The sequence below is a fragment of the Carettochelys insculpta genome, chromosome 12 (assembly GCF_033958435.1).
Source record: "Carettochelys insculpta isolate YL-2023 chromosome 12, ASM3395843v1, whole genome shotgun sequence".
In the NCBI taxonomy this organism is placed as follows: domain Eukaryota; kingdom Metazoa; phylum Chordata; order Testudines; family Carettochelyidae; genus Carettochelys; species Carettochelys insculpta.
The window spans coordinates 45,783,708-45,805,517 of NC_134148.1; the positions used below are offsets into that span (position 1 = coordinate 45,783,708).

Genomic DNA, 21,810 nt, shown 5'->3' on the forward strand with positions numbered 1-21,810 from the left:
CCCTGGTGCCGGCTGCAGCCGGGGCTGGGGCACTGTGATGGGGTTCAGGGGTCCCCCTGCACTGCACCCTGGCCACAGGCAGGAGTGACTCTCACTCAACGGGTAGAATAGGAAGTTTATTAGGCGACAGATGCCCAGTTTCTCACAGAAGCGTCAGTGCAGCAATCAGAGACAGTCCTTCCAACCCGTCCTGGGGAGAGGAGCCCGAGGGGAGCCCCTCTGGGGTGTAGCTTCCCCCCTTGCCAGGCTGGCTGCCTTCCAGCTCCCTCTCCCCTCCCAGCTTCTAACTGCCACCTCCGATTCAAACCCACCTCGGCTCCTCCCTCCTTTGTTCAAGGCAGAGGTGTTACCTGCCAGCCTAGGTCACAGCCCCAGGGTCATCCTTAGCCACTGGGAGCTGCTCCGCTTGTCTCACACGTCCAGCCTGACTTACACTTGCACTCCCCCCACTCCATCACATCTCTCCCCCCTTCCAGACTGAACTGAACGGGGTCACTTAGCCAGTGACCTGGGGAAGTTCGGGGCCCTCCCTGCGTGACAGGGCATCAGCTATGGTGTTGTTGTTCCCCTTCACATGGACCACCTCCATGTCGTAGTCCTGCAGGAGCAGACCCACTGCAGGAGCTTGGCGTTGGCCCCTTTCATGTGATGCAGCCAGGTCAGGGGTGAGTGATCGGTGTACATGGTGAAACGCCGTCCAAACAGGTACGGCTGCAGGTTCCCCAGCGCCCACACCATGGCCAGACATTCCTTCTCTATGGCTGCGTAGTTCTGCTCCTGGGGCAGCAGCTTCTTTCTCAGGTACACGATGGGGTGTTTCTCCCCTTTGTCATTCACCTGCATTAGCACCACCCCCAGCCCCACGTCTGAGGCATCGGTGAACACCAGGAAGGGCTTGTTGAAGTCTGGATTTGCCAGCACTGGGGTCCTGACCAGAGCCTCCTTCAGCGCGCAGAGGGCCTCTTGGCACTGCTCGGTCCAGACCACCTTGTCAGGCTTTCCCTTCTTACACAGCTCCGTGAGGGGGGCTGCGATGGAGCTAAAGTGGGGCACAAACCTCCGGTAGTACCCCGCCATCCCCGTGAAGGCCTGGACCTGCTTCTTAGTCTGGGGTGTTGGCCAATCTGTGACAGCCTCCACCTTAGCTGGCTCTGGCTTTAAGCAGCCGCTGCCCACCTTGTGGCCCAGGTAGGTCACCTCAGCCATTCCCACCTTGCACTTCCCTGCCTTGATAGTCAGACCAGCCTTCCGAAGTCAGTCCACCTGGGACACATGGTCCTCCCACGTCTGGCTGAAGATGCAAATGTCGTCCATGTAAGCCGGGGCAAAGCTCTTGATCCCTTTCAGTAGCTGGTCCACCAGACGCTGGAAGGTAGCGGGTGCCCCCTTGAGGCCGAAGGGCAGGACCAGGAACTCGTAGAGCCCCACAGGGGTGATGAAAGCCGACGTGAGCTGGGCATCTTCCTCCAACGGCACTTGCCAGTACCCCTTGGTGAGGTCTATGGTGGTGAGGTAACGGGCTTCCCCCTTCCCGAGGTTGTTTAAGAGGTCATCAGGCCTCGGCCTGGGGTAGGCATCCGATACGGTGATGGCGTTAAGCTTGTGATAGTCCACACAAAACTGGACAGACCCATCTTTTTTAGGGACTAACACCACGGGAGAGGCCCAGGGGCTGGATCACCCCCAGAGCCAGCATGTCTTCAACCTCCCGCTCTGTCCTGAGCCATCTTCCCTTTTGCTTCCTTTGGGCCATGGAGAGTTTCTCCCTGGCCAGGCCCATGAGCTCGGTGAGTTTGTCCCGGAAGGTCAGTACATACTGTACCACTGACTCCCCTTCAGGAGAGGCCGTCCCCTCCCACTCTTTTCTGAGCAAGTCCAAGGGTCCCTGTACCCTCCTTCTGTACAGCAGCTCAAACGGGGAGAACCCCGTGGATTCCTGGGGCACCGCCCTGTATGCAAACAGCAGGTGGGGTAAGTACTTCTCCCAGTCATGGGGGTGCTGGGTCATGAAGGTTCTCAGCATCTGCTTCAGAGTCCTATTGAACCTCTCCACCAGCCCATTAATGGGTCTGCGGGTGGTAGGCTGTGGCCCAGGTGTGCCAGACCCCACACTTGTCCCACAGGCTTTGTGGCAGGGCCGACATGAAGTTGAACCCCTGATCCGTGAGGACCTCCTTGGGGAACCCCACTCTGCTGAAAATGGACAGCTGTGCATCTGCCACAGTGTCAGCGTCGACAGAGGTCAAGGCCACTGCTTCTGGGTATTGCGTGGCAAAATCTACCACCACCAAGATATATTTCTTCCCAGAACGTGTTGCCTTGCTGAAGGGGCCCACTATGTCCATAGCCACTTTCTGGAAAGGCTCCTCTGTGATGGGCAGTGGCCTCTGGGCAGCTTTCCCCTTGTCTCGGGTCTTCCCCACCCTCTGGCAGGGATCGCAGGACAGGCAATATAGATGGACAGCTGCAAAGATCCCTGGTCAGTAAAAGTTCTGTAACAACCTTCCCCTGGTGCGGTGGATCCTCTAGTGTCCTGCGAGCGGGACATCATGGGCTAGGTACAGCAACCTGTGCCGGTAATTTTGGGGAATGACCAGTTGCCTCTGGACCTTCCATGGCTCCGCTTTGCATCTGGGAGCCCATTCCCGGTACAGGAATCCCTTTTGCCACAGGAATCTCTCCCTGCAGCCCTCCCCCAGCTGTGGAGCTGGGCTGAGACTGGCCAGTTCCCTCAGCTTCTGCAAGGAGGGGTCTCTCTGCTGCTCTGCCTGGAACTCTTCCGCTCGGGCAGGGACAGACGCCACTTCCCCTTCCCTGCCTGGCTTCAGCACCCCTGGCCTGAGAGACCTGGTTTTTTTGGGGGCCCCTTTTCTCTCAGGGTTGGCCCCTGTGGCTCCTGTGACTTTGGCTGTGTATCTACCCTCGAACCTGGGGAGCGCACCCCTCGTTTTCTTTGGCTATGGGTCAAGACCAGGCCACGAGGGCATTCACCTGGCCAGTTCTCCAGATCACCCCCCCCCATTAGTACATCCGCCGGCAAATGGCTGTGCACGCCCCCCTCCTTGGGGCCTTCCTTCTTCCCCCATTTCAGGTGCACCCTCGCCATGGGCACCTTGAAAGGGATCCCGTCAATTCCTGTTACAGTCAGGTGGGAATCAGGTATCATGCAGCCCGGTGCCACCACCCCGGGTCGGGCCAGCGTCACGTCAGCGCCTGTGTCCCAGAACCCCGTGGCCTTTCTCCCATCCACCTCGAGGGGTGTGAGACACTCGCTCCGCAGAGGCATTGCCGCCCCCACTCTGTAAACTGATCTCTGAGCATTTGCCCACCCACCCTCCGCCCTGAGGAGCTGGTTTGTGGGGTGGGCTTAGCCCAATCCGAGGACACCCTGTCAGCACCACCCGCCTTGGCCACCAGCCCCTCTGGCTTCTGGGACTCCACCCAGTTGACTCCATTACTCCCTAGCCTGGTCAGCCTGTCTGGGAGCTTGGGGCACTGGGCTGCTCTATGCCCCTTTCGCCCACAGCGATAACAGCCTGGGTCTTGTTGTGTCCCTCGGGCCGGCTGCTCTGTCCAGGCTCTGGCTGGCCCTCTGGGGGGGTGGGTGGCCGGCCCCTCTTTCCTGGGCTCATCCAAGAAGTGGTCCCTTCTGTCGTACAGCCAGGAACCGGTCTCTCCGGGATTCCCTCTCTCTCTCCAGGACTCCCTCTCTTTGTGGGGCTCACTTTCAAACATGGCCCGGCTGTTTGTGAAGTCATCTGCCAGTTTCCCTGCATTGTGTGCATCCCTTGGTCTCCGGTCCACGAGCCACACCCTCAGGTCAGGTGAGCACATCTCGTAGAATCGCTCCAGGACCACCAGCTCAATCAGGTCCTCTACGGACTGGACTCCCATCCCGAACACCCACTTCTGGTAGTACTGCCTCAGGCGGGCGGTTGTGTCTACACAGGTTTCCTCTGGCCTCTTCTGCACCTCCTGGAACTTCTTGTACATCTCCGGAGTCAGCCCGAACTTATGCAGCAGGGCCTGTTTGAACCGTTCATAGTCCCCAGGCTGCAGCCCCTCCAGCTGGCTGAGCACCGCTGCGGCCTTCTGGCCCAGCAAGGGGGTGAGGTGCCGGAGCCACTCAGCTGGGGGAACCTCGTGCAGCTCACAGGCTCGCTGAAAGGCTGTAAGGAACTCGTCCATGTCCCCTGGGTCCTGACACTGGGCCAGCACACGCGTCTCCAAGTGACTGGCCACCCCAAGCCGCCTAGCCCTCTCCCTGCTTACCGCAGCTGGGGCCTCTTGGCGTCTCGCCTCCGCCATGGGCCACTCATGCTCCCGCTCTCGTAGCTGGCGCTTGTGCTCACGCTCTCTTTCCCGTTCCTGGTGCTCATGTTCCCTCTGCAGTTCCTGGGCTTCCAGTTCCTTTAATCTCACCTCGAGCTCCAGCCGTCGCAGCTCTGCTGTGGGGGACTCTGCCCGCAATGGACCACCGCTAGCTGAGCGCGACCTGGTGGGCACCACATCTGTGTGACGGCGTTGAGCCCCCGCTCCTGTCTGAGACTCTGAAACGCTTCCCAGGGGTGACTGGCCACTTCCTGCTGGGACAGGCTCTGGCCCCCGCCCCCCCAGCTCGGTCCTTCTCTTCCAGCTGGGCAATCAGCTGGGCCTTGGTCACCTTCCCCACTGTCAGGCCCCTCTCTCTGCACAGCCCCGCTAGCTCTGCCTTCAGGAGTTGGGTATAAGCCATCTCCCCACTGTCTCCTGGGGTATCCACTCACCAGCAGCAGCTGCAGGCATCTCTCTGTTCCACCTCTGGCCGCTCCAGCTCTTGTGAGGCTCCTTCCTTCTCCTGCGCTCAGTCAGCCACCACTGGTCGCTCATCCGTGGGTGCAGTGCATCCCACTTTTGACACCAGTGTGAGGGGTTCAGGGGTCCCCTTGCACTGCACTCTGGACGCAGGCAGGAGTGACTCTCACTCAACGGGTAGAATAGGAAGCTTATTAGGTGACAGATGCCCAGTTTCTCACAGAAGAGTCAGTGCAGCAATCAGAGAAAGTCATTCCAACCCGTCCTGGGGAGAGGAGCCCGAGGGGAGCCCCTCTGGGGTGTAGCTCCCCCCCCCCACCAGGCTGGCTGACTTCCAGCTCCCTGTCCCCTCCAGCTTCTAACTGCCCCCTCCGATTCAAACCCAGCTCGGTTCCTCCCTCCTCTTTATTTAGGGCAGAGGTGTTACCTGCCAGCCTGGGTTATAGCCCCAGGGTCATCCTTTGCTGCTGGGAGCTGCTCTGCTTGTCTCGCACATCCAGCCTGAGTCTCACACATGCACCCCCCCCCCCCCCCCCAATCACAGGCATGGGCTGTGCTCGAGGCGCAGTTACTGGCGAGTGTGAAAGGAAGCCCCGATGCACACCGCAGCGACACCCTCGGGGCCCTGGCACTGTGTTCCCATGCTGTTTGCAGAGGGCCTTGCACAGAAGTGAGTTATCTGTTGTTTTTTTTATATAAAGTCCCTGTGTCTCCATATGCATGTGCTGTCCCTGTGCCTTGGGCACTGCCACCCGATGGGCAGGACTAGGACCAGGACCAGGACCAGGCTGCAACCAGATACAGGCCTGCAGGACCTCTGGCTCAGCACAGCCCCAGAGCCGAGGCTGCGCTCTGGGAATTGGAACCCACGCACTCCTACGGCTGGGACTGCCTGGGCCTCAAGCTGGTGCAGTGCTGCACTTCTGTGGCTTTGGGGGCACCCTACTGCCAGCGCCCTTTGATTGCTCCGAGGAAACGCCAGCCAGGCTGTAAACTGCTTCTGGGGTGGCCATGCAAGAGCTGGGCAGCTGCCCTTGCTGGTCAGGGGCGTGCAGGGAGCCTGCTCCAGCCCAAGCTGCGGTGGGGCTGAGGGGGCTGCCACTGCTGCAGGCACAGCAGGCCAAGGCCCACGGCAGTGCCAGGCTGCACTGGGGAGCACCTGCCACCACACGCTGAGAGCTGCAGAGCCCTGCCGGTGAACCTGAGCCCCTGGGTCACAGCTAAGGCGAGTGGTGCCGGAGCGTGACCCTCAGGGCCGACCTTTGCCCAGCCTGCTGATTAAGTAGCTATGCCGCAGGGGGACCCTTTGTATGGGCCCACGTGCCTCAGTTTCCGCATTGCTGCTGCGATGGACAGGGCCGTGTGCACATGGGGAGGGGATGCCTAGCTGCACATCAGTGCAGGAGCAGAGGTGCCAGTGGCAAACCCCAGGTGGAGGACACAGCCCCCACGGGGCTCTGGGCAGGCTGTGCCCCCCGGCTGGCCTGTAGAGAAGGGGCAGGAGCAAGCATGGGCTGCTGGCTCTGCCACAGAGGACGCCCACCCAGCCAGGCTGTAGCTGTAGCAACCCTGGGGCCTTGCTCTCCTGGCTGCCAGGGCCTAGGAACGCTGCCTGTTCCCACAGCTGCTGAGTGCCCAGGGCCTTGCCGCCAGCCCAGAAGCCCCAGGTTGTGGCCTGGCCCTTGACAACATTGCATGCAGCAAGTTGGGCTGTAGCACTGCTCCTGTGGTGCTTACAGCCGCAAACACTACCCCCTGCTTTGGTGCAGGGGTTAGGGGTAGCCCCTGCAGTCCATTAGCTGGGGCCTGTGCCCAGGGCCTGGTGAGCTGGAAACACACCCAGGGTGGGGTTGGGTTCATGTGTGCTACAGACCTGACCCAGGGGCTGCAGGTGCGCAGGAAGTTACCCACCCAACATTCACAAGCTCCAGGGGTGCCCACCATGCCCCCACCCTAGGGCTCAGGGGAACCCCTGGCCAAAGAGGTGTCTGCCCCCACCCCCACCCCGCTGGGTCTCAGCCATCACCTCACCCGCTGTGGGGGGTTACCAGGGACAGAGCCACCTGCAGCAACACCCTACATGCCTGTTAGCAGTCACCATCCACTGCACACAGCTCCTGCTGTCCCCCTGTGGGGCTCTAGCACCAAGTGCCCCAGCTGGCAAGGAGCGGGTCTGGCTGGCCAGGCAGGATCAGGGCTCCAGGGCCTGTGCAGGGTGGGGGTCTGGCAGCTGAGCTGCCTCCATGACCCCAGTTCACACAGTGAAACTGCCCAGCCCTGCCCAGCGACCGGGGACGTCTCCGGCCCTCCCAGCCCGTCCTGGGCAGCTTTACACCCAGCCCCCTGCTGCACTCTGCAGCCACCCCCTGAGAGCAAAGGAGCTTTTGCAGCCCAACGGCCAACAGCGGTGCCCAGGCCCCTGCACAGAACGCTGACCAGCCGGGCATAGCACTGGTCAATGGCACTGCGCTGGAACGCGCGGCTGAGCCCTCTGGCTGCCAGCTGAGCTCTGCGACGTTGCAGCCACAGACAGGTGTCGGGCCTGGCCGCATGGCTCAGGACAAGGCCTTACCGCTATTCGGCCAGGGAGATGGCGCAAGCTGTGCCAGCAGCAGAGCCACGGAGCTTGGAACTGAGCTCAAAGGCAGCTGCTGGGCCTGGGTAACTCGGTTCAGCAGGGCTGACCCAGATGCTGGATTTTACACCCGTGCTAGCTGGTGTTGGGCCCAGCCAGGCCCTCACCCAGTCCTGGCCCTTGCTAGCCCCCCACCCCTCCCACCCCCAGGCAAGCACAGCTCTCACAGCACTGTCACTGGGCACCCGGCTTTGGGCCAGGTCTCTCCCATCCCTGCTCCAGGTGAAACCCTTGCCATGAGGGGTGATACCTCTCTGCAGTGCTGGCTAACCCTAGGGGAAATTCCTCTGCAGCCCCAGACCCACGTCCTGCTGAATTCTCCTCCCAGCTGGCAGGCACCAGGCTCTCAACTGCTCCACAACTCAGCCTTAGGCCTCAGACCGGAGACAACCTCTCCCAGGTCAGGGGGAAGGCTCACACTGCTAGTCCAAGGTGGGGGGCTGCTCCCCAAGGCACGTGGGGGGGAGCTCTAACAGCAGCCAGGACCAGCTGGGGAGGGAGGGCTAGGCCCCGGCTCTCCAGTGAGCAGAGAAGGCAGCAGCTGCCCTTCCACAGCCAGTGGGCCCCAGGCCAGGTGGAGTATGTAGTTTGCTGTAGGCTGCCCAAGCCATGGCCCAGGTGACATTTGTCCGTGGTGGGGGGGGGGGGGGGGGGGGGGGGGGGCAATGCCAGCCAGTTCACTGCACACCCACACACCAGGGCCAGCCCACGGGTAAAACTCCAGCTCTTTATTCACTCTCTGTGCAGGATCGAGGGCACCCCCTTTGCTAGAGGGGCCTGGCCCCAGCGCAGCAGGGAGCAGTCAGCTGCCCTAGGAGTCATAAGGAAAGGGAGAAAGGGAAATTCTTGGCTGCAAGCCCAGGCTGGACATGAGCGGAGCCTTGTGCGAGGTGGCCATCAGCCTCCCTGCAGGCCAGGAAAGAGCTGCTGCTTTGGGAAGAGGGGAGCGGGTCAGAGACGCTCGCTCCTGGGGCAGGTGAGGGCAGAGTGGAAGTGGCACAGGTGGAAGCTTTAAATTCCAAGTTCTCAGCTGTGGCCCTGCTTGCTGCCCCCTCTGTGAATGGCACAGGCCTTGCCAAGCTGTGCCAGGACACCCCTCTGTGTGATCCTACAGCCAGGAGATGGGCCCCAGGCCAGAGAAGCTACGGAAACCAGCTGGGCTGCAGCATTTTCAGCTGCCATTTCATTATTGCATAGTAAAACAAGCCCATTTTGCTACCTGCTTTCACCAGACTCTTGGCCCAAGCGAGGGAGCCAGCCAAGGGCAGCTGTGTGTCAGCCAGGCCCCCGGCAGCCCTGGGGGCTCCTTCCTGGAGTCCTAGCTGCCAGGGTGCTAGGGGAAGGCACAAAGAGGCTCAGGAGGGTGAGCCCTGGATTATTGCAGGCACCCAGCAGTTCCCCTCGGCTGCTCAGGGTGGCCAGCTCAGGCCCAGAGAACTAGACCTGGACCTGGTTTGCATAGTAGTAAGCGGATAAAGTATGGGGGTGCCCTGCCTCCCGTGGAAAGCACAGCAGGCTGGACCGGAGAGGCCAGAGGGCACTGTGGAAAGAGGGTGCCAAGAGCCACAGACTGCAAGGGCCTGCCGGCAGGGGAGGGTCCTGGCCCCCTGCAGAGGTGGAGCTGCTAGGAAGAGAGGGCCCTGGCACGACCGCAGGATGCCTCCACAGCACGGACACGGCCCGTCACAGCACAATCTTGAAGGAGCTGAAAGAGACCCAGTGCCTGGCCTAGTCTCATGATGCGCTGCAGGGCGCTCGCGAGGCCTCCAGGGCCGGGCCCCACCCCCCACAAGGCAGTGAGTGCCGAGGGCTGGGCCCCACCCCCCACAAGGCAGTGAGTGCTGGCCTAGCCTCATGCTACGCTGCAGGGAGCAGCTTGCAGGGCCTGCAGGGCTGGGCCCTGTCCCCCACAAGGCAGTGAGTGCTGGGGGCCTGAGGCAGCCCTCGGGAGCATGAAACATGGCCTGAGGGGAACGCCGAAGGGACGTGGCAGCCCCAGCCAGAGTGCAGCTGGTGTTGAAAATGGCCCCAGCCCCCTGAGCAGACTCAGGCAGCTCCCCTCAAGTGAGCAGAGTCGAGTCATGCAGGAAGGGGGCCAGAAGGGCTGGCTGGCGCACGAGGCTCAGGACTAGCAGAGTTGGGTTCTCCAGCTGCCCTGTGCCTCCAGCCACCTGCTGCAGGTGGGTGGCACTTGTTCGGCTTGTGAGGCGGGAAGGACAGGCCTGTGGTGCCAGCTCTCGCCTGGGATTTGGAGACGCCAGTTCTACTCCCTGCTCTGATACAGCCACCCTGTGAGAGTCATCACCCCCTGCCCCAGCGGCAGCCCACGGCGGCTCCCGTCTGCCTGCGAGCTCCTTAGGGAGGCAGCGTCTGTGCTCCCCTCCAGTACGCGGCCCACGGGGCTTGAGACCGGCCAAGGGAGTGGAGCATCAGGGCTCTGCTGCATCACAGCTGAGCCCCCTCTGAGTCAGGAGCCCTCTGACCTGCATGGCCGGTGCTTTCCAGAGTGGTTCCTCAGACAGGGCTAGATGGGCAAAGGTTTCTTCCCTGTCAGGAGACTCGCCAGCTGGAAGCTCTGTGCACACAGCTCAGCAGCCCCCTCCCGCCCCGACTTGCTGGGTTGGAGGCTGTGGGCCCTGGTGAGGGCAGGTACCTGGCGAAGTCCGGGGAGCGGGAAATGACGTGCTGAAACTCCGAGAGGTTGATGGTCCCGTCCTTGTCGATGTCCGACTCCTCCAGGATCTGTCAGGGAAGGGAGACGCCAGCCCTCAGAGCCTGCTCGGGCAGCCCTCCCGGCCAGCCCCACGGCAGGGTTCGTGGCACTCACATTCTGGATAAGCTGCTCCATCTCAGCCTCACTCAGCCTGGTCTCCTCTCCTACCCCCGTCAGGCAGTTCACCAGCTGCTCCAGGTCCTTCCTGTCCAGGGTCCCATCATCATCAAAATCTTTGGGGGAGAATGGCCAGGTTAGCATCAGAGACATCTGCCCATGAGACCCTGTTGCCACGGTGATGGCCTTGCCCCACACAGTCACCAGTGCAGAGTTTCTAGAGAGGTGGTTCACAGCTGGGCCTTAGGCTTGCCCTGGAGGCCTTGCAGCCTGTTCCCGGACCCCTTCGCTGGGGTAGGGCTGGCTAACTCCACCCCCTGTTCCCAGCACCTCAGGCCACAGTTGGCCATGTCCCCCTGAACAGCAGGCTCCCCAAGCGACTCCTCCCTGAGAGTGAGCTCCGGGTGCCACAAGCCCCCCAGGAACCTTCTGTGCACAGGGACGGGTGGAGCAGAGCAGTGGCCCCAGGCCTGGCTGATCTCTACCGAAGATGCGGAAGGCATAGTGGGATTTGACATCTGCCGTGGCCGAGTCGCAGAAAACGCTCAGCATGTCAAGGAAGTCTTCGAAGGACATGCTGCCATCCCCATCCTCCGAGGTGGAGAAGACCTGGCAGATTCGGTGCTGGAAGGGGTTTGCCTGTCGACACATGGGAATCACTGCTGGGGGACGGAGGCGCCAGGGTTTCCCCATCGGGGGTGAGGCAGTTCTGCCCCAGCTCAAGGCAGGGTACACAGAAGCCAAGCAAATGTGCCTCCCAGCCTTAAAACCTCCAACTGTGTGGAGGCCCTTGGAGCTTCACGTGCGTCTCCCTTGGCTGCTGGGTAGCCGCCTCCACCCAGGTGATGGCAGCGCCAGCATGGCCTGGGAAGCAGAGCACTGTGCGGATGGCCCTCTCCTCCCGCAGCCCATGCAGCTCTGTGGGGAACGGAAGTGGCTTCACGGCTGTAGACCGCTCGGTGGAGTGAGCCACTCCGAGGGACTGGGCTCCCCACACCAGCCCTGTGTTGGGGGAGCAGGAGCAGGGGTGTGCACCATACCCGCAGCTCAGGCAGCGTCAGCATCTTGCTCTTGGGGACTCTTGCCTGCAGGACATTGTCCCTCTGCTCCTTGGGCAGCAGCTCGCTGAATCGTTTGTGGGCTCTGTGGGAGAGGGGAGCAACTGGAGCATGGCAGAGCTTCTGGCATCGGGCCAGGCTGCTGAGCGCAGCTGGGGCCCTGCTGGGACGGGGGTAATGCTCCCCAGGGTGACTTGTTCCATACCCTGTGGAGCACACTCCCCCGGCTGAGCCTGAAACACCCTTAGCCAACTGTCCCCTGCCAGGCCGGGCCAGGCCAGCTCTCCTCTGCATTCTACAGCCACACAGCATCCACAGCCGCTTCCAGAGCCAGCGCCCACACACACTATGCCCTAGGCACTAGCCCGGGCAGGCTGCTCTGTTCCCCACCTCCTCTGGGGCTGGCTGCAGAGGTCACAGTGCGCTGGGGCAGCCAGGAAAGTTCACCCAGCCAGTAGCAGCAGGGGACATCCCTGCAGGCCACTTCAGGAACAGCTGTCCGGGCAGGGCGCACACGGCATCTCCTGCTCTCATCCAGGGTGCCCCCAGCATCCAGGCTAGGGTAGGTTTGTGCCGACAGCTTCCCAGGCAGCAAAGCAGCACTAGGCAGGGCCCCATGCTGAGCTCATGGACTGTCACAGCACCCGTAGGGCAGGCCTTGACCGACAGCCCCACAGGCAGTTGAAGTCAGACGCCGGGCAGCGCAGCAGCTGGAACCACCCAGAAGCCACCACGCCCTGAGGCAAAGTCCTGTGCACAGTGCTCTCTGCTCGGCTCCAAGTTCCTCGTGCCAGGGAGCGCGCCAGGGTGGGGAGCAGGAAGAGGCTCCAGCTCAGAGGGGCACTGCTACCTGGTCCCTGCCCACTGCTGCACCACACTGCCCCACGGCTCTGTGGGCACCAGGAGCTAAGCTGCATGACCCCAGCCCACTACTGTAGCTACCTGCACCCACCCCAGGGTGCTGTACAACCGCTGCCAAACACCAGCAACGGCAAAGGACCGAAGCGCTTGCACTCCCAGGACGGGCCCGGCCAGGGAACCGCAGACCGGAGGGAGGTGACCGCCTGTGGGGCCGTGCCACCGTCTGGGAGGCAGCAGGGCAGCACTGTCCGAATTGGGGGCCTCTCACCTCACCAGGTGACCTCGCAGAGGCCAGCCGGCTGGGGCTCCACTGTGCAGCTCCGCCCAGCAGAGGCGCATCTGGGTCTGGGTCTGGGTCAGGGTCAGGGTCAGCTCCAGGCAGCCCCTCCCCCCTGAGCTCTGGCACCTTCTCCGTGCAATTCAGGGGTGGGGGCTGGGGCTCCAAGGGCCAGGGCCAGCACTGGACCTGTCGCATTGCCCTGCCCTGCCCTGCCCGCCGCTGGCAGAGCTGGCTCGCCCTGTGAGTGCCCCAGGAATACTCACAGCAAGATCTCCTGCTTGGTCAGAAAGGTCAGCTCCTGGGAGAAAGAGCAGGCAAGTCACCCGCACGCCCAGGGCCAGGGCCCAGGGGGTCTCAGAGCCGCCCGGGCTACCCACAGCTTGGGGGGGCCTCAGCAGGGCCAGGGCGCAGTGTTCATGGGGGGAGCAGGTCAGCACAGACATGGCCGGTGGGGGCAACGAGGTGCTCAGGAAGGGGTCAGCCGGTCCGGGGCGCTCGGGCTGAGCCGGTCGGGGACGGGCCCGGCAGGGGGGATGAGCCGGTCGGGGGCGGGACCAGCGGGGGCGCTCGGGGCGGGGACGGGCCCGGCGGGGGGGATGAGCCGGTCGGGGGCGCTCGGGGCGGGGACGGGACGGGACGGGACGGCGGGGGGATGAGCCGGTCGGGGGCGCTCGGGGCGGGGACGGGACGGGACGGGACGGCGGGGGGATGAGCCGGTCGGGGGCGCTCGGGACGGGACGGCGGGGGGCTGAGCCGGCCCGGGGGCGCTCGGGGCGGGGGGATGAGCCGGTCGGGGGCGCTCAGAGCGGGGTGAGGCCGGTCGGGGGCGGGACCAGCGGGGGCGCTCGGGGCGGGGCGGGGCGGGGCGGGACGGCGGGGGGCTGAGCCGGTCGGGGGCGCTCGGGGCGGGGCGGGGACGGGCCCGGCGTGGGGGGATGAGCCGGCCCGGGGGCGCTCGGGGCGGGGCGTGGACGGGCCCGGCGTGGGGGTATGAGCCGGGCCGGGGGCGCTCGGGGCGGGGACGGGACGGGACGGCACGGCGGGGGGGGATGAGCCGGGCCGGGGGCGCTCGGGGCGGGGGGATGAGCCGGGCCGGGGGCGCTCGGGGCGGGGACGGGACGGGACGGGACGGCGGGGGGGGGATGAGCCGGTCGGGGGCGCTCGGGGCGGGGACGGGACGGGACGGGACGGCGGGGGGCTGAGCCGGGCCGGAGGCGCTCGGGGCGGGGGGAATGAGCCGGTCGGGGGGGTACCTGGTACTCGCTCAGCACGTCCCGCGGGAGCCGGCTGCCCGACCCCCCCATGGCGGGACACACGTCTCCGCTTCCGGGCAGCGCCCGCCGCTTAAAGGGCCGCACGCCGGGAGCTCCCCCCGCCTCCCCCCGCGCGGGGCACGCCGGGAGCTCTGCCCCTCCCCCCGCCCCGCTTGCTGTGTGCCCGGACTGCAGCCGGAGCCCGGCCGAGCCACAGCCGCCCCCACCTGTGCTCCCGGGGCTGGAGCCCCGCCCTGCACAGACCAGCCAGGGCGCGCGCACACACCGGACACGCGCGCACTCGCGCGCACGCGGCGAGCCAGTGCCAAGAGGCAGCGGGACTCCCTGGTGTTTTATTGTTCCTGTGAGCGCCAAGAACACAGCAGGACACGAGGGCTGCGCCCAGGGCTGCGGGGGACCCCTGGGAACCTCGCCCTGCACAGACGAGTTCAGCGCACCCCTGCCGACGCCCCCTCGTCCTGACCCTTTGCACCAAGGCTCCTCTGCTCCTTGGCTGCCCGCACCTCCCCGGCAATTCCAGTCACACTCATCTTCCCACGCCAGCTTCCACAGGGCCGTGGTAGTTCAAATGGGTGCCCAAAGGAGACAATCAAAGACATGTATTCCCAGGTTCTCCAGGGACCCAGCCGGGCACAGCAGGACACAAGTCAGTGTATGGCAAACCCTGTACTCCGTGCAGCTCTCCAGCATCCCCAGGGAAAGCGAGCCTGCCTGGAGGGGGCAGAAAGGACAGCATCATGGGCCAACTGCACATCCTATGCACTCCTTTCACTACCAGCTTTGGCATCAGAGGGGGGAAAGGGGCTCTGGGGGGTTCCCTCCCCTTCCCCGCAGGATGGGCTAGCTGGGATCCTGTACAAGAAATTCCCATTGCTGTCAAAATATTCCTGCCCTCTCTGCACCACTTTGGCACTGGTGTCCAAGCCTTCTGCTGCCAGCTCCTCCAGCTCTTCCTCTCTCAGGACCTCACCATCCCAGCTGTCCACATCTCCTGGCAAAGAGTTTCTCATGCAGGTGGCTTCTGCCCGAGCCTCCGGCTTGGCTCTTTCTGCCTGAAGAGGCTCCAGTTGGCATTTCCTGCTGTTCTGCCTCTCCCCAGCTCCCCAGAGGTGCCGATTTCTCTGGGGGGTTGAGCTGCTGGACCTGCCCCCAGGCGCAATGGGAGCTCCAGACTGGGGCACGTCCTTGGCCCTGGCCGGTAGCAGCTGCTGAGCTACACCGCCTGTCGAGATGGCCAGTCCCCAGTATGGGCCAACTTGCTGCTCTGGGCTCCTGTCCTCACCCAGCACCTTTGCATCCTGCTTTGCCCTTCGATCCAGCGGGGGGCAGAACTTGCTCCTCAGCACCCTCTGGATGACATCCACGCTGACACAGAAGCCTTGGGCCAGACGGGCCACAGGCCATTCTTCTGGGAAGGTGTTCCTGAGATACCTGCCAGAAGAGGAAGCAGCAGAGGCAGAGTCAAGGCTGGTCCAGAGCCTGGATGCCCCAGCTTCAGCCTCGCTGGGCTCACGGTGGACAGACAGCGCTGCTCCAGGAGCTGGAGTAAGTCCCTCCCGGCAGCCCACAGTGGGAGCACTGCCCAGAGCAAGTTCAGCTCAGGCTCCAGTGCAGGGCTGCCAGCCACACCCTTGCTCACCGGATCTGCTCCATGGCCTGCCAGCTCAGGCTGCGTGGCGGGGGGCCCGGAGGCTCCATCTCCCTCCGCAGCTTCCGCAGCAGCATCACCCTCCTCTGCCGCTGCAGCACCCTGGGAGGGATAAGGAAATGAGGGACTGAGGGCGCTCAGGACCTCCACCCTGATACTGCCCCAGCCCTCCCACTATGCCCCCAACCTGCTCCCGTGCCCCCGCCCTGTGCTACCCCCCGCCCTGTGCCCTGCTCCCAGCCCCTCCCTGTGCTGCCCCCACATCCCCGCCCTGCCCCCCACCAGGTCCCCGCCCCGGGCCCCCCATCACCTCCGCCCTGCCCCCCACCAGGTCCCCGCCCCGGGCCCCCCATCACCTCTCCGCCTCCTGCAGCGCGGCTTCCCCGGGGTCCCACGGCCCCGGCCGCCCCGCCGCGCCCCGGCCCAGCAGGCGGCCCAGGCCCGCAGCGCGCAGCGCCCGGAGCAGCAGCAGCCCCGCCATGAGCGGCGCGAGCACCGGGCTCTCACGAGAACGAGGCTCGGGGCGGGGCCTAGGGCAGCCCGGGGAGAGGGAATCCGGTGGGCGGGAGCGCGCGCTGCGGGTGGGGGAGGGCGCTGACGGGGAGGGGCTCTGCGGAGGGTCCCCCCGGCAGGGAGGCAGGGAAATCCCCGGGGCTCTGCGGAGGGTCCCCCCGGCAGGGAGGTAGGGAAATCCCCGGGGCTCTGCAGAGGGTCCCCCCGGCAGGGAAATCCCCGGGGCTCTGCGGAGGGTCCCCCCGGCAGGGAGGTAGGGAAATCCCCGGGGCTCTGCGGAGGGTCCCCCCGGCAGGGAGGTAGGGAAATCCCCGGGGCTCTGCAGAGGGTCCCCCCGGCAGGGTGGTAGGGAAATCCCCGGGGCTCTGCAGAGGGTCCCCCCGGCAGGGAGGCAGGGAAATCCCCGGGGCTCTGCGGAGGGTCCCCCCGGCAGGGTGGTAGGGAAATCCCCGGGGCTCTGCGGAGTGTCCCCCCGGCAGGGAGGTAGGGAAATCCCCGGGGCTCTGCAGAGGGTCCCCCCGGCAGGGAAATCCCCGGGGCTCTGCGGAGGGTCCCCCCGGCAGGGTGGTAGGGAAATCCCCGGGGCTCTGCGGAGGGTCCCCCCGGCAGGGTGGTAGGGAAATCCCCGGGGCTCTGCGGAGTGTCCCCCCGGCAGGGAGGTAGGGAAATCCCCGGGGCTCTGCAGAGGGTCCCCCCGGCAGGGAAATCCCCGGGGCTCTGCGGAGGGTCCCCCCGGCAGGGAGGTAGGGAAATCCCCGGGGCTCTGCAGAGGGTCCCCCCGGCAGGGAAATCCCCGGGGCTCTGCGGAGGTTCCCCCCGGCAGGGAGGTAGGGAAATCCCCGGGGCTCTGCAGAGGGTCCCCCCGGCAGGGAGGCAGGGAAATCCCCGGGGCTCTGCAGAGGGTCCCCCCGGCAGGGAGGTAGGGAAATCCCCGGGGCTCTGCAGAGGGTCCCAGAAGCATTTAGGCCTCTGGAGAAACTGTCCTCTGGAACCTGCTTGGGCAGACTGGGATTCTGGCCCTAGAGCAGAGAGAGGAGAGGGCACGGGTGAAAGTGTGGAGTTGGGACTGGGGTAGAGCAGGGCGCTGGAGGGTGCCTGTTCCTCTTCACACAGCCGGGGGCAGCTCAAACCCCGGCAAAGGAAACCTGCCCCCCGCCCAGTGGCCCATTAGGACAATGAAGTCTTGGGGCAGGGAGATTAAACCTTGTCTTCACGGCTGCGATTTAAAAGAAACTTGAGCGACCAGGTGTGATGGAGTGGGGGGAGTGCATGTGTGAGACTCAGGCTGTGTGAGACAAGCAGAGCAGCTCCAGTGGCTAAGGATGACCCTGGGGCTGTGACCTAGGCTGGCAGGTAACACCTCTGCCTTGAACAAAGGAGGGAGGAGCCGAGGTGGGTTTGAATCGGAGGTGGCAGTTAGAGGCGGAGGGGAGAGGGAGCTGGAAGGCAGCCAGCCTGGCAAGGGGGGAAGCTACATCCCATAGGAGCTCCCCTCGGGCTCCTCTCCCCAGGACGGGTTGGAATGACTGTCTCTGATTGCTGCACTGACTCTTCTGTAAGAAACTGGACCTCTGACGCCTAATAAACTTCCTGTTCTACCTGCTGAATGAGAGTCACTCCTGCCTGCAGCCAGGGTGCAGTGCATGGGGACCCCTGAACCCCATCACACCAGGGTTTAGGCTTAGATGTACCAAGGGGCAGATTGCCCTACATCTGCCTGCTCGGAGGCTCATCGCCTTCTCAAGCATCTGATGCTAGTCACTTTTGGAGACAGGAGCCTGGATTGTGGGTCTGAGCAACCCTGGTGGGTCTCAGGCCCTGTCTGAGTGGTGTAGCTCCTGTGATGTGCTTACACCCTCCACTCCCAGTGAGGGAATGAGGGGAATTAGTCGAACAAACAAGCAGCTGGTTTGTTTTGGCCCTCAGATGCTGCTCCCTGCAGCCAGACCACACAGGTCAGAGCCCTGAACTAGCTATCCTATAGGCCTGCAGGTTTCCTTGCTAAGTGGCCAATGCCATCTAGGCCCAGGAGGGAGGAATGAGACAGTTCTTCCCCCAGCCAGGCCTTTCTAGGGAACAATGCAACAGGGTCACAGTCAGGACAGAGTAGCAGGAAGCTGTAAAACAGTATAAAGCTGTAATAAGACAATACCAAACTGCTCAGGATAGTACAGACCTAAAGCAGACTGTGAAGAACCTCAAAAAGATCTCACCAAACCAGTTGACTGGGTAACAAAATACAAATATAATATCACGTGGATAAATGTAAAGTAAAGAAAAAATTGGAAAAAAAAAACAACTATACATGCAATATGATGGGGGTTTATTTAGCTACAACTAAAGTTGTAGGGTCCTGCAGGACTCTCTATGATGTTGCTAGGGTGCCTGGCACGGTGGCACAAACGCTGGAATGAAGTGAACAGCTCTGACTGGTAAATGTTGGCAGCTGCCCTGGGGAAGAGAAGGAGGCCACTGGGACGTGGGCCCATTGCTGATCAAAGAGGCCCTTGACCACGTGCTATTGGAAAGAACAGACAGGACACAGGGTGATGCTGTGGGAGCTTATGGGCTGTATTCACCAGGAACAAGCTGACCCCTCAATTGGGAACTAGATCAGTTATATTCCCCACTCCCAGCACACCACAGAGCCCACCTGAGCTCACAGGAGCACGTGAGGGAAGGACAAGCCTGCCACAGGGAGCGAGCGTCCTTCCCTGCTTGCCCAGGATGGCATGGCAGGCAGCGTGCTCAGCCGTGCCCGCAGGGCAGTGGTTCAAACATGAAGGCGGCCTCCATCTCAGACCCTGGGGACACATCCCGAGTCGCTCCCGGCTGCCCGAGTGAACTGTTCGACAGCCGGTACAACGCACGTCCAAGTGAGACTGGACCGAGAGCGCGCCGCCGCGTGCCCGCGAGGTTACTCCGTCAGCAGCGTCACTAGCTGGCTGCGGAGCTGCGCGAGCTGCGGCTCAGGGAGGAGGTACTGCTGGATGATGTGAATAGCTGCCCTCTCTGTGAGACTCTGGAAGTCTTGGGCATTTTTGATGGGCAGGTGCCCAGCCAGCTCACAAAGTGCCACATTAAATGCAGTTTCCTCCTTGATGCCAAAGCAGGACCTCCTGGCCCAGATGAGCACCCGGAGCCCGGAGGGGGCCTGCGCAGGGGCTGCCCCTCCAGGAGCAGTTCCCTGGGTCACAAACACGTTGTGTGCAATCTCTTTGTCCACCAGGTAGTCAGTGACCCGGCAGACGCTGCGCGCCAGGGCTGCCAGCCCCTGCCCCTCGCTGTAGAACAGGAACCCTGGGGCCGGGACCTCCCGCAGGAAGTGGAAGTTGAGCGTGGGGCACAGGGGTTCACCTGGGGCTGTCTCAATCAGGAGCTCCCAATCCAGATAAAAGCCATGGAGGTGCAAGTGGTTGACTGAGGTGAAGGCGCCCAGGCTGTTAAACCCAACCCGGAAGCCAGGGTGGGCACTGAGGAGAACCGACTCCAGCCCCAGCTGTAGCAGCGGCTGGGTGAGAACCTGAGGCAGGCACAGAGCGGGCTCTGGAATAAAGAGCACATGTCCAAACTCCAAGGGGCTGACGTTAATCACCACAAGGACGCGACCTGGGCTCCTGGGGTCTTCGGACTCCGGCGGGGTCCTTGGGCACGGAGAGGGCTCCCTGCTGGGACAGGGGAGAGCAGGGCTCCTGGCCATACGGAAGAGGATTTCCCTGGGGTTGATCTTATTGAAATGGAATTGCTGGGCGTCAAAGGGCTGCCTTACGCTCTGGATGGCCTGTGGCCTCCTCCTCTCCAGCCCCCGCTGGATGTTCAGCTGGGCCACAAACCCAACTTTCCCAGGCACGATACGGGTCTGCAGCTCCCCCAGGTGGTACCTGAACAGCCCCAGCTCCATCCTCTCCGCCCAGCTGGACTGCAAAGCTCTGTCAAAGCGAGACACGGAGCAGTGCGCTGGCCCCCTCGACCTGCTCCTCCACCAGCCAACCCCACCCCAAACAAAATCCTCTTCACCATAAACAAACTCCTCCTGGCAGGAGGCAGCAGCGTTCTCTGGCTGCCCCAAGGAGGGCAAACCTAGTGGTTCACGAAGGCCTTGGCTGTCACCCAGGGACGCTGCCATGTTAGATGAGCAGCAGCACGTGGTCAGGGCTCCTCGGCAGGCCGCGTTTCCAGCTGAGCTGAAACAGACAAAGACATAACACTTGGCACTCACCCAAACCACCTCGTGTGCCACCCCTGCAGCTCTGGACACCTAGGCTACGTCTACACGTGAAGCCTACATCGAAATAGCTTATTTTGATGTAGCAACATCGAAATAGGCTATTTCGATGAATAACGTCTTCACATCCTCCAGGGCTGGCAACGTCGATGTTCAACTTCGACGTTGGGCAGCACCACATCGAAATAGGCGCTGCGAGGGAACGTCTACACGCCAAAGTAGCACACATCGAAATAAGGGTGCCACGCACAGCTGCAGACAGGGTCACAGGGCGGACTCAACAGCAAGCCACTCCCTTAAAGGGCCCCTCCCAGACACAGTTGCGCTAAACAACACAAGATCCACAGAGCCGACAACTGGTTGCAGACCCTGTACATGCAGCATGGATCCCCAGCTGCAGCAGCAGCAGCCAGAAGCCCTGGGCTAAGGGCTGCTGCACACGGTGACCACAGAGCCCCGCAGGGGCTGGAGAGAGAGCGTCTCTCAACCCCTCAGCTGATGGCCGCCATGGCAGACCCCGCTATTTCGAAGTTGCGGGACGCGCAATGACTACACGGTCCCTACTTCGACGTTGAACGTCGAAGTAGGGTGCTAGCCCCATCTCCTGATGAGGATAGTGACTTCGACGTCTCGCCGCCTAATGTCGAAGTTAACTTCGAAATAGCGCCCGACGTGTGTAGCCGTGACGGGTGCTATTTCGAAGTTAGTGCCGCTACTTCGAAGTAGCGTGCACGTGTAGACATGGCTCTAAAGGCTCATTAACAACGGAAGAAAGAGCAGGTTGCAGAGAATGGTTACAGCCAAACTCTGCAAACCCGCCTTACAGCCATTGCTGCAGCCAGCCCTGTTCTGTGCTGAGTCTTGGAAATCTCTGAAAGTCCAGCCCCTGGGGGGGTGTCCAGGATACATAGACAATTGCTGAGAACTGGAGATCAGGCGAGCTGGAGCCTGCAGGCTGGAACATGGAGCGGGAGCAGGAACCAAAATGGACGCTCTAGGCCCATTTTATAGTTTGCTCCATCAGGCGCTGGAGGGTCAGGGTGACCTGACCCGGGTGGGCTACTGTGGGCTGCCGCCATGGGGTGCGTCCCAGGAGAGGAGTCCCACGTCCCTGAGATGTGTGTGGCTGTCTGAGCCTTTGTGCAGCCCATCACCCTGGCTGGGCTGCTGGGGAAATCACACCTCCTGTTGTGACTCTCGGCACGAAAACGTTTCTAATCCCGCGACAGCGCTAAAATCTGTAACTCCGCCCACCAACGTGATACAGGCACGTGAGTAGCACACGTAGATTCAGGGCACCCTCAGCTTTCACTGGACCCCGACCCCATACTTGGTCTCAGTAGATACTATGGACGCATTAAATGGCTTCCACATCCAGCAGAACAATCCAGTCCCCTCACAGGTGTGCGGTGCTGGCTGTTTGTTCCTTCGCTCTCCTTCCTTCCCCCCGCCCCAGATTTCCCACAGAGGGGTGGGCTCAGCGGCGGCACGGAGACTCCTGCAGGTTCTTCCCCACCTCAGAGCCCACCCTGGAGCTGCACAGCTCTTGGTGAGCCTGGAGCTGGTGACCACCTGCCAGGCCAGAGGGCTGCAGTCTTCTCAGCCGTACGGGGGAGGAGGCCTCCCCCGCCTCTGGGAGCAACTCTCATTGGCACCCTGCTTGCCTCACTCGGACGCGTCTTCCCAGGTGTT

At 63.0% G+C, this 21,810-nt stretch overlaps 3 protein-coding genes across 4 annotated transcripts; all 3 read right to left on the reverse strand.

The window, feature by feature from the left end:
• Window positions 1-8,488: 8,488 nt before the first annotated feature.
• Window positions 8,489-13,835, reverse strand: CIB1 (calcium and integrin binding 1). The gene is made up of 7 exons (XM_075007003.1): window positions 13,712-13,835; window positions 12,722-12,756; window positions 11,300-11,402; window positions 10,745-10,898; window positions 10,257-10,375; window positions 10,083-10,171; window positions 8,489-9,134 (listed from the first exon to the last, which is right to left on the reverse strand). Exons 1-7 carry the CDS (start codon window positions 13,760-13,762, stop codon window positions 9,113-9,115), a joined length of 573 nt encoding a protein of 190 aa, XP_074863104.1. The 5' UTR covers window positions 13,763-13,835; the 3' UTR covers window positions 8,489-9,112.
• A 213-nt stretch (window positions 13,836-14,048) lies between these two features.
• On the reverse strand, window positions 14,049-15,901 carry NGRN (neugrin, neurite outgrowth associated). 2 transcript variants are annotated; one of them, XM_075007002.1, is made up of 4 exons: window positions 15,737-15,901; window positions 15,372-15,482; window positions 14,703-15,163; window positions 14,049-14,443 (listed from the first exon to the last, which is right to left on the reverse strand). In XM_075007002.1, exons 1-4 carry the CDS (start codon window positions 15,859-15,861, stop codon window positions 14,322-14,324), a joined length of 819 nt encoding a protein of 272 aa, XP_074863103.1. In that variant the 5' UTR covers window positions 15,862-15,901; the 3' UTR covers window positions 14,049-14,321. The 2 variants fall into 2 exon arrangements, with proteins under 2 accessions (XP_074863103.1, XP_074863102.1); XM_075007001.1 differs by having other exon boundaries at window positions 14,303-15,163; window positions 15,737-15,895.
• Window positions 15,902-18,449: 2,548 nt separating this feature from the next.
• Window positions 18,450-19,914, reverse strand: LOC142019721 (GDP-D-glucose phosphorylase 1-like). Its single transcript, XM_075006932.1, has one exon. The coding sequence runs from the start codon at window positions 19,792-19,794 to the stop codon at window positions 18,811-18,813; it is 984 nt and encodes a 327-aa protein (XP_074863033.1). The 5' UTR covers window positions 19,795-19,914; the 3' UTR covers window positions 18,450-18,810.
• Between the last annotated feature and the right edge of the window lie 1,896 nt (window positions 19,915-21,810).

Bases quoted from the DNA above. Each gene is read 5' to 3' on its own strand.
- CIB1 (XM_075007003.1), bottom strand. From the start codon at position 13,762: ATGGGGGGGTCGGGCAGCCGGCTCCCGCGGGACGTGCTGAGCGAGTAC. The intron at 12,757-13,711 runs GTACCCCCCCGA...TCTTTCTCCCAG, and splicing joins ACGTGCTGAGCGAGTACCAG to GAGCTGACCTTTCTGACCAA. The intron at 10,376-10,744 runs GTAGAGATCAGC...TCTCCCCCAAAG, and splicing joins CTATGCCTTCCGCATCTTCG to ATTTTGATGATGATGGGACC.
- NGRN (XM_075007001.1), bottom strand. From the start codon at position 15,861: ATGGCGGGGCTGCTGCTGCTCCGGGCGCTGCGCGCTGCGGGCCTGGGC. The intron at 15,483-15,736 runs GTGATGGGGGGC...TATCCCTCCCAG, and splicing joins GCGCTGCAGGAGGCGGAGAG to GGTGCTGCAGCGGCAGAGGA. The intron at 15,164-15,371 runs GTGAGCAAGGGT...CTCTTCTGGCAG, and splicing joins CAGGCCATGGAGCAGATCCG to GTATCTCAGGAACACCTTCC.
- LOC142019721 (XM_075006932.1), bottom strand. From the start codon at position 19,794: ATGGAGCTGGGGCTGTTCAGGTACCACCTGGGGGAGCTGCAGACCCGT.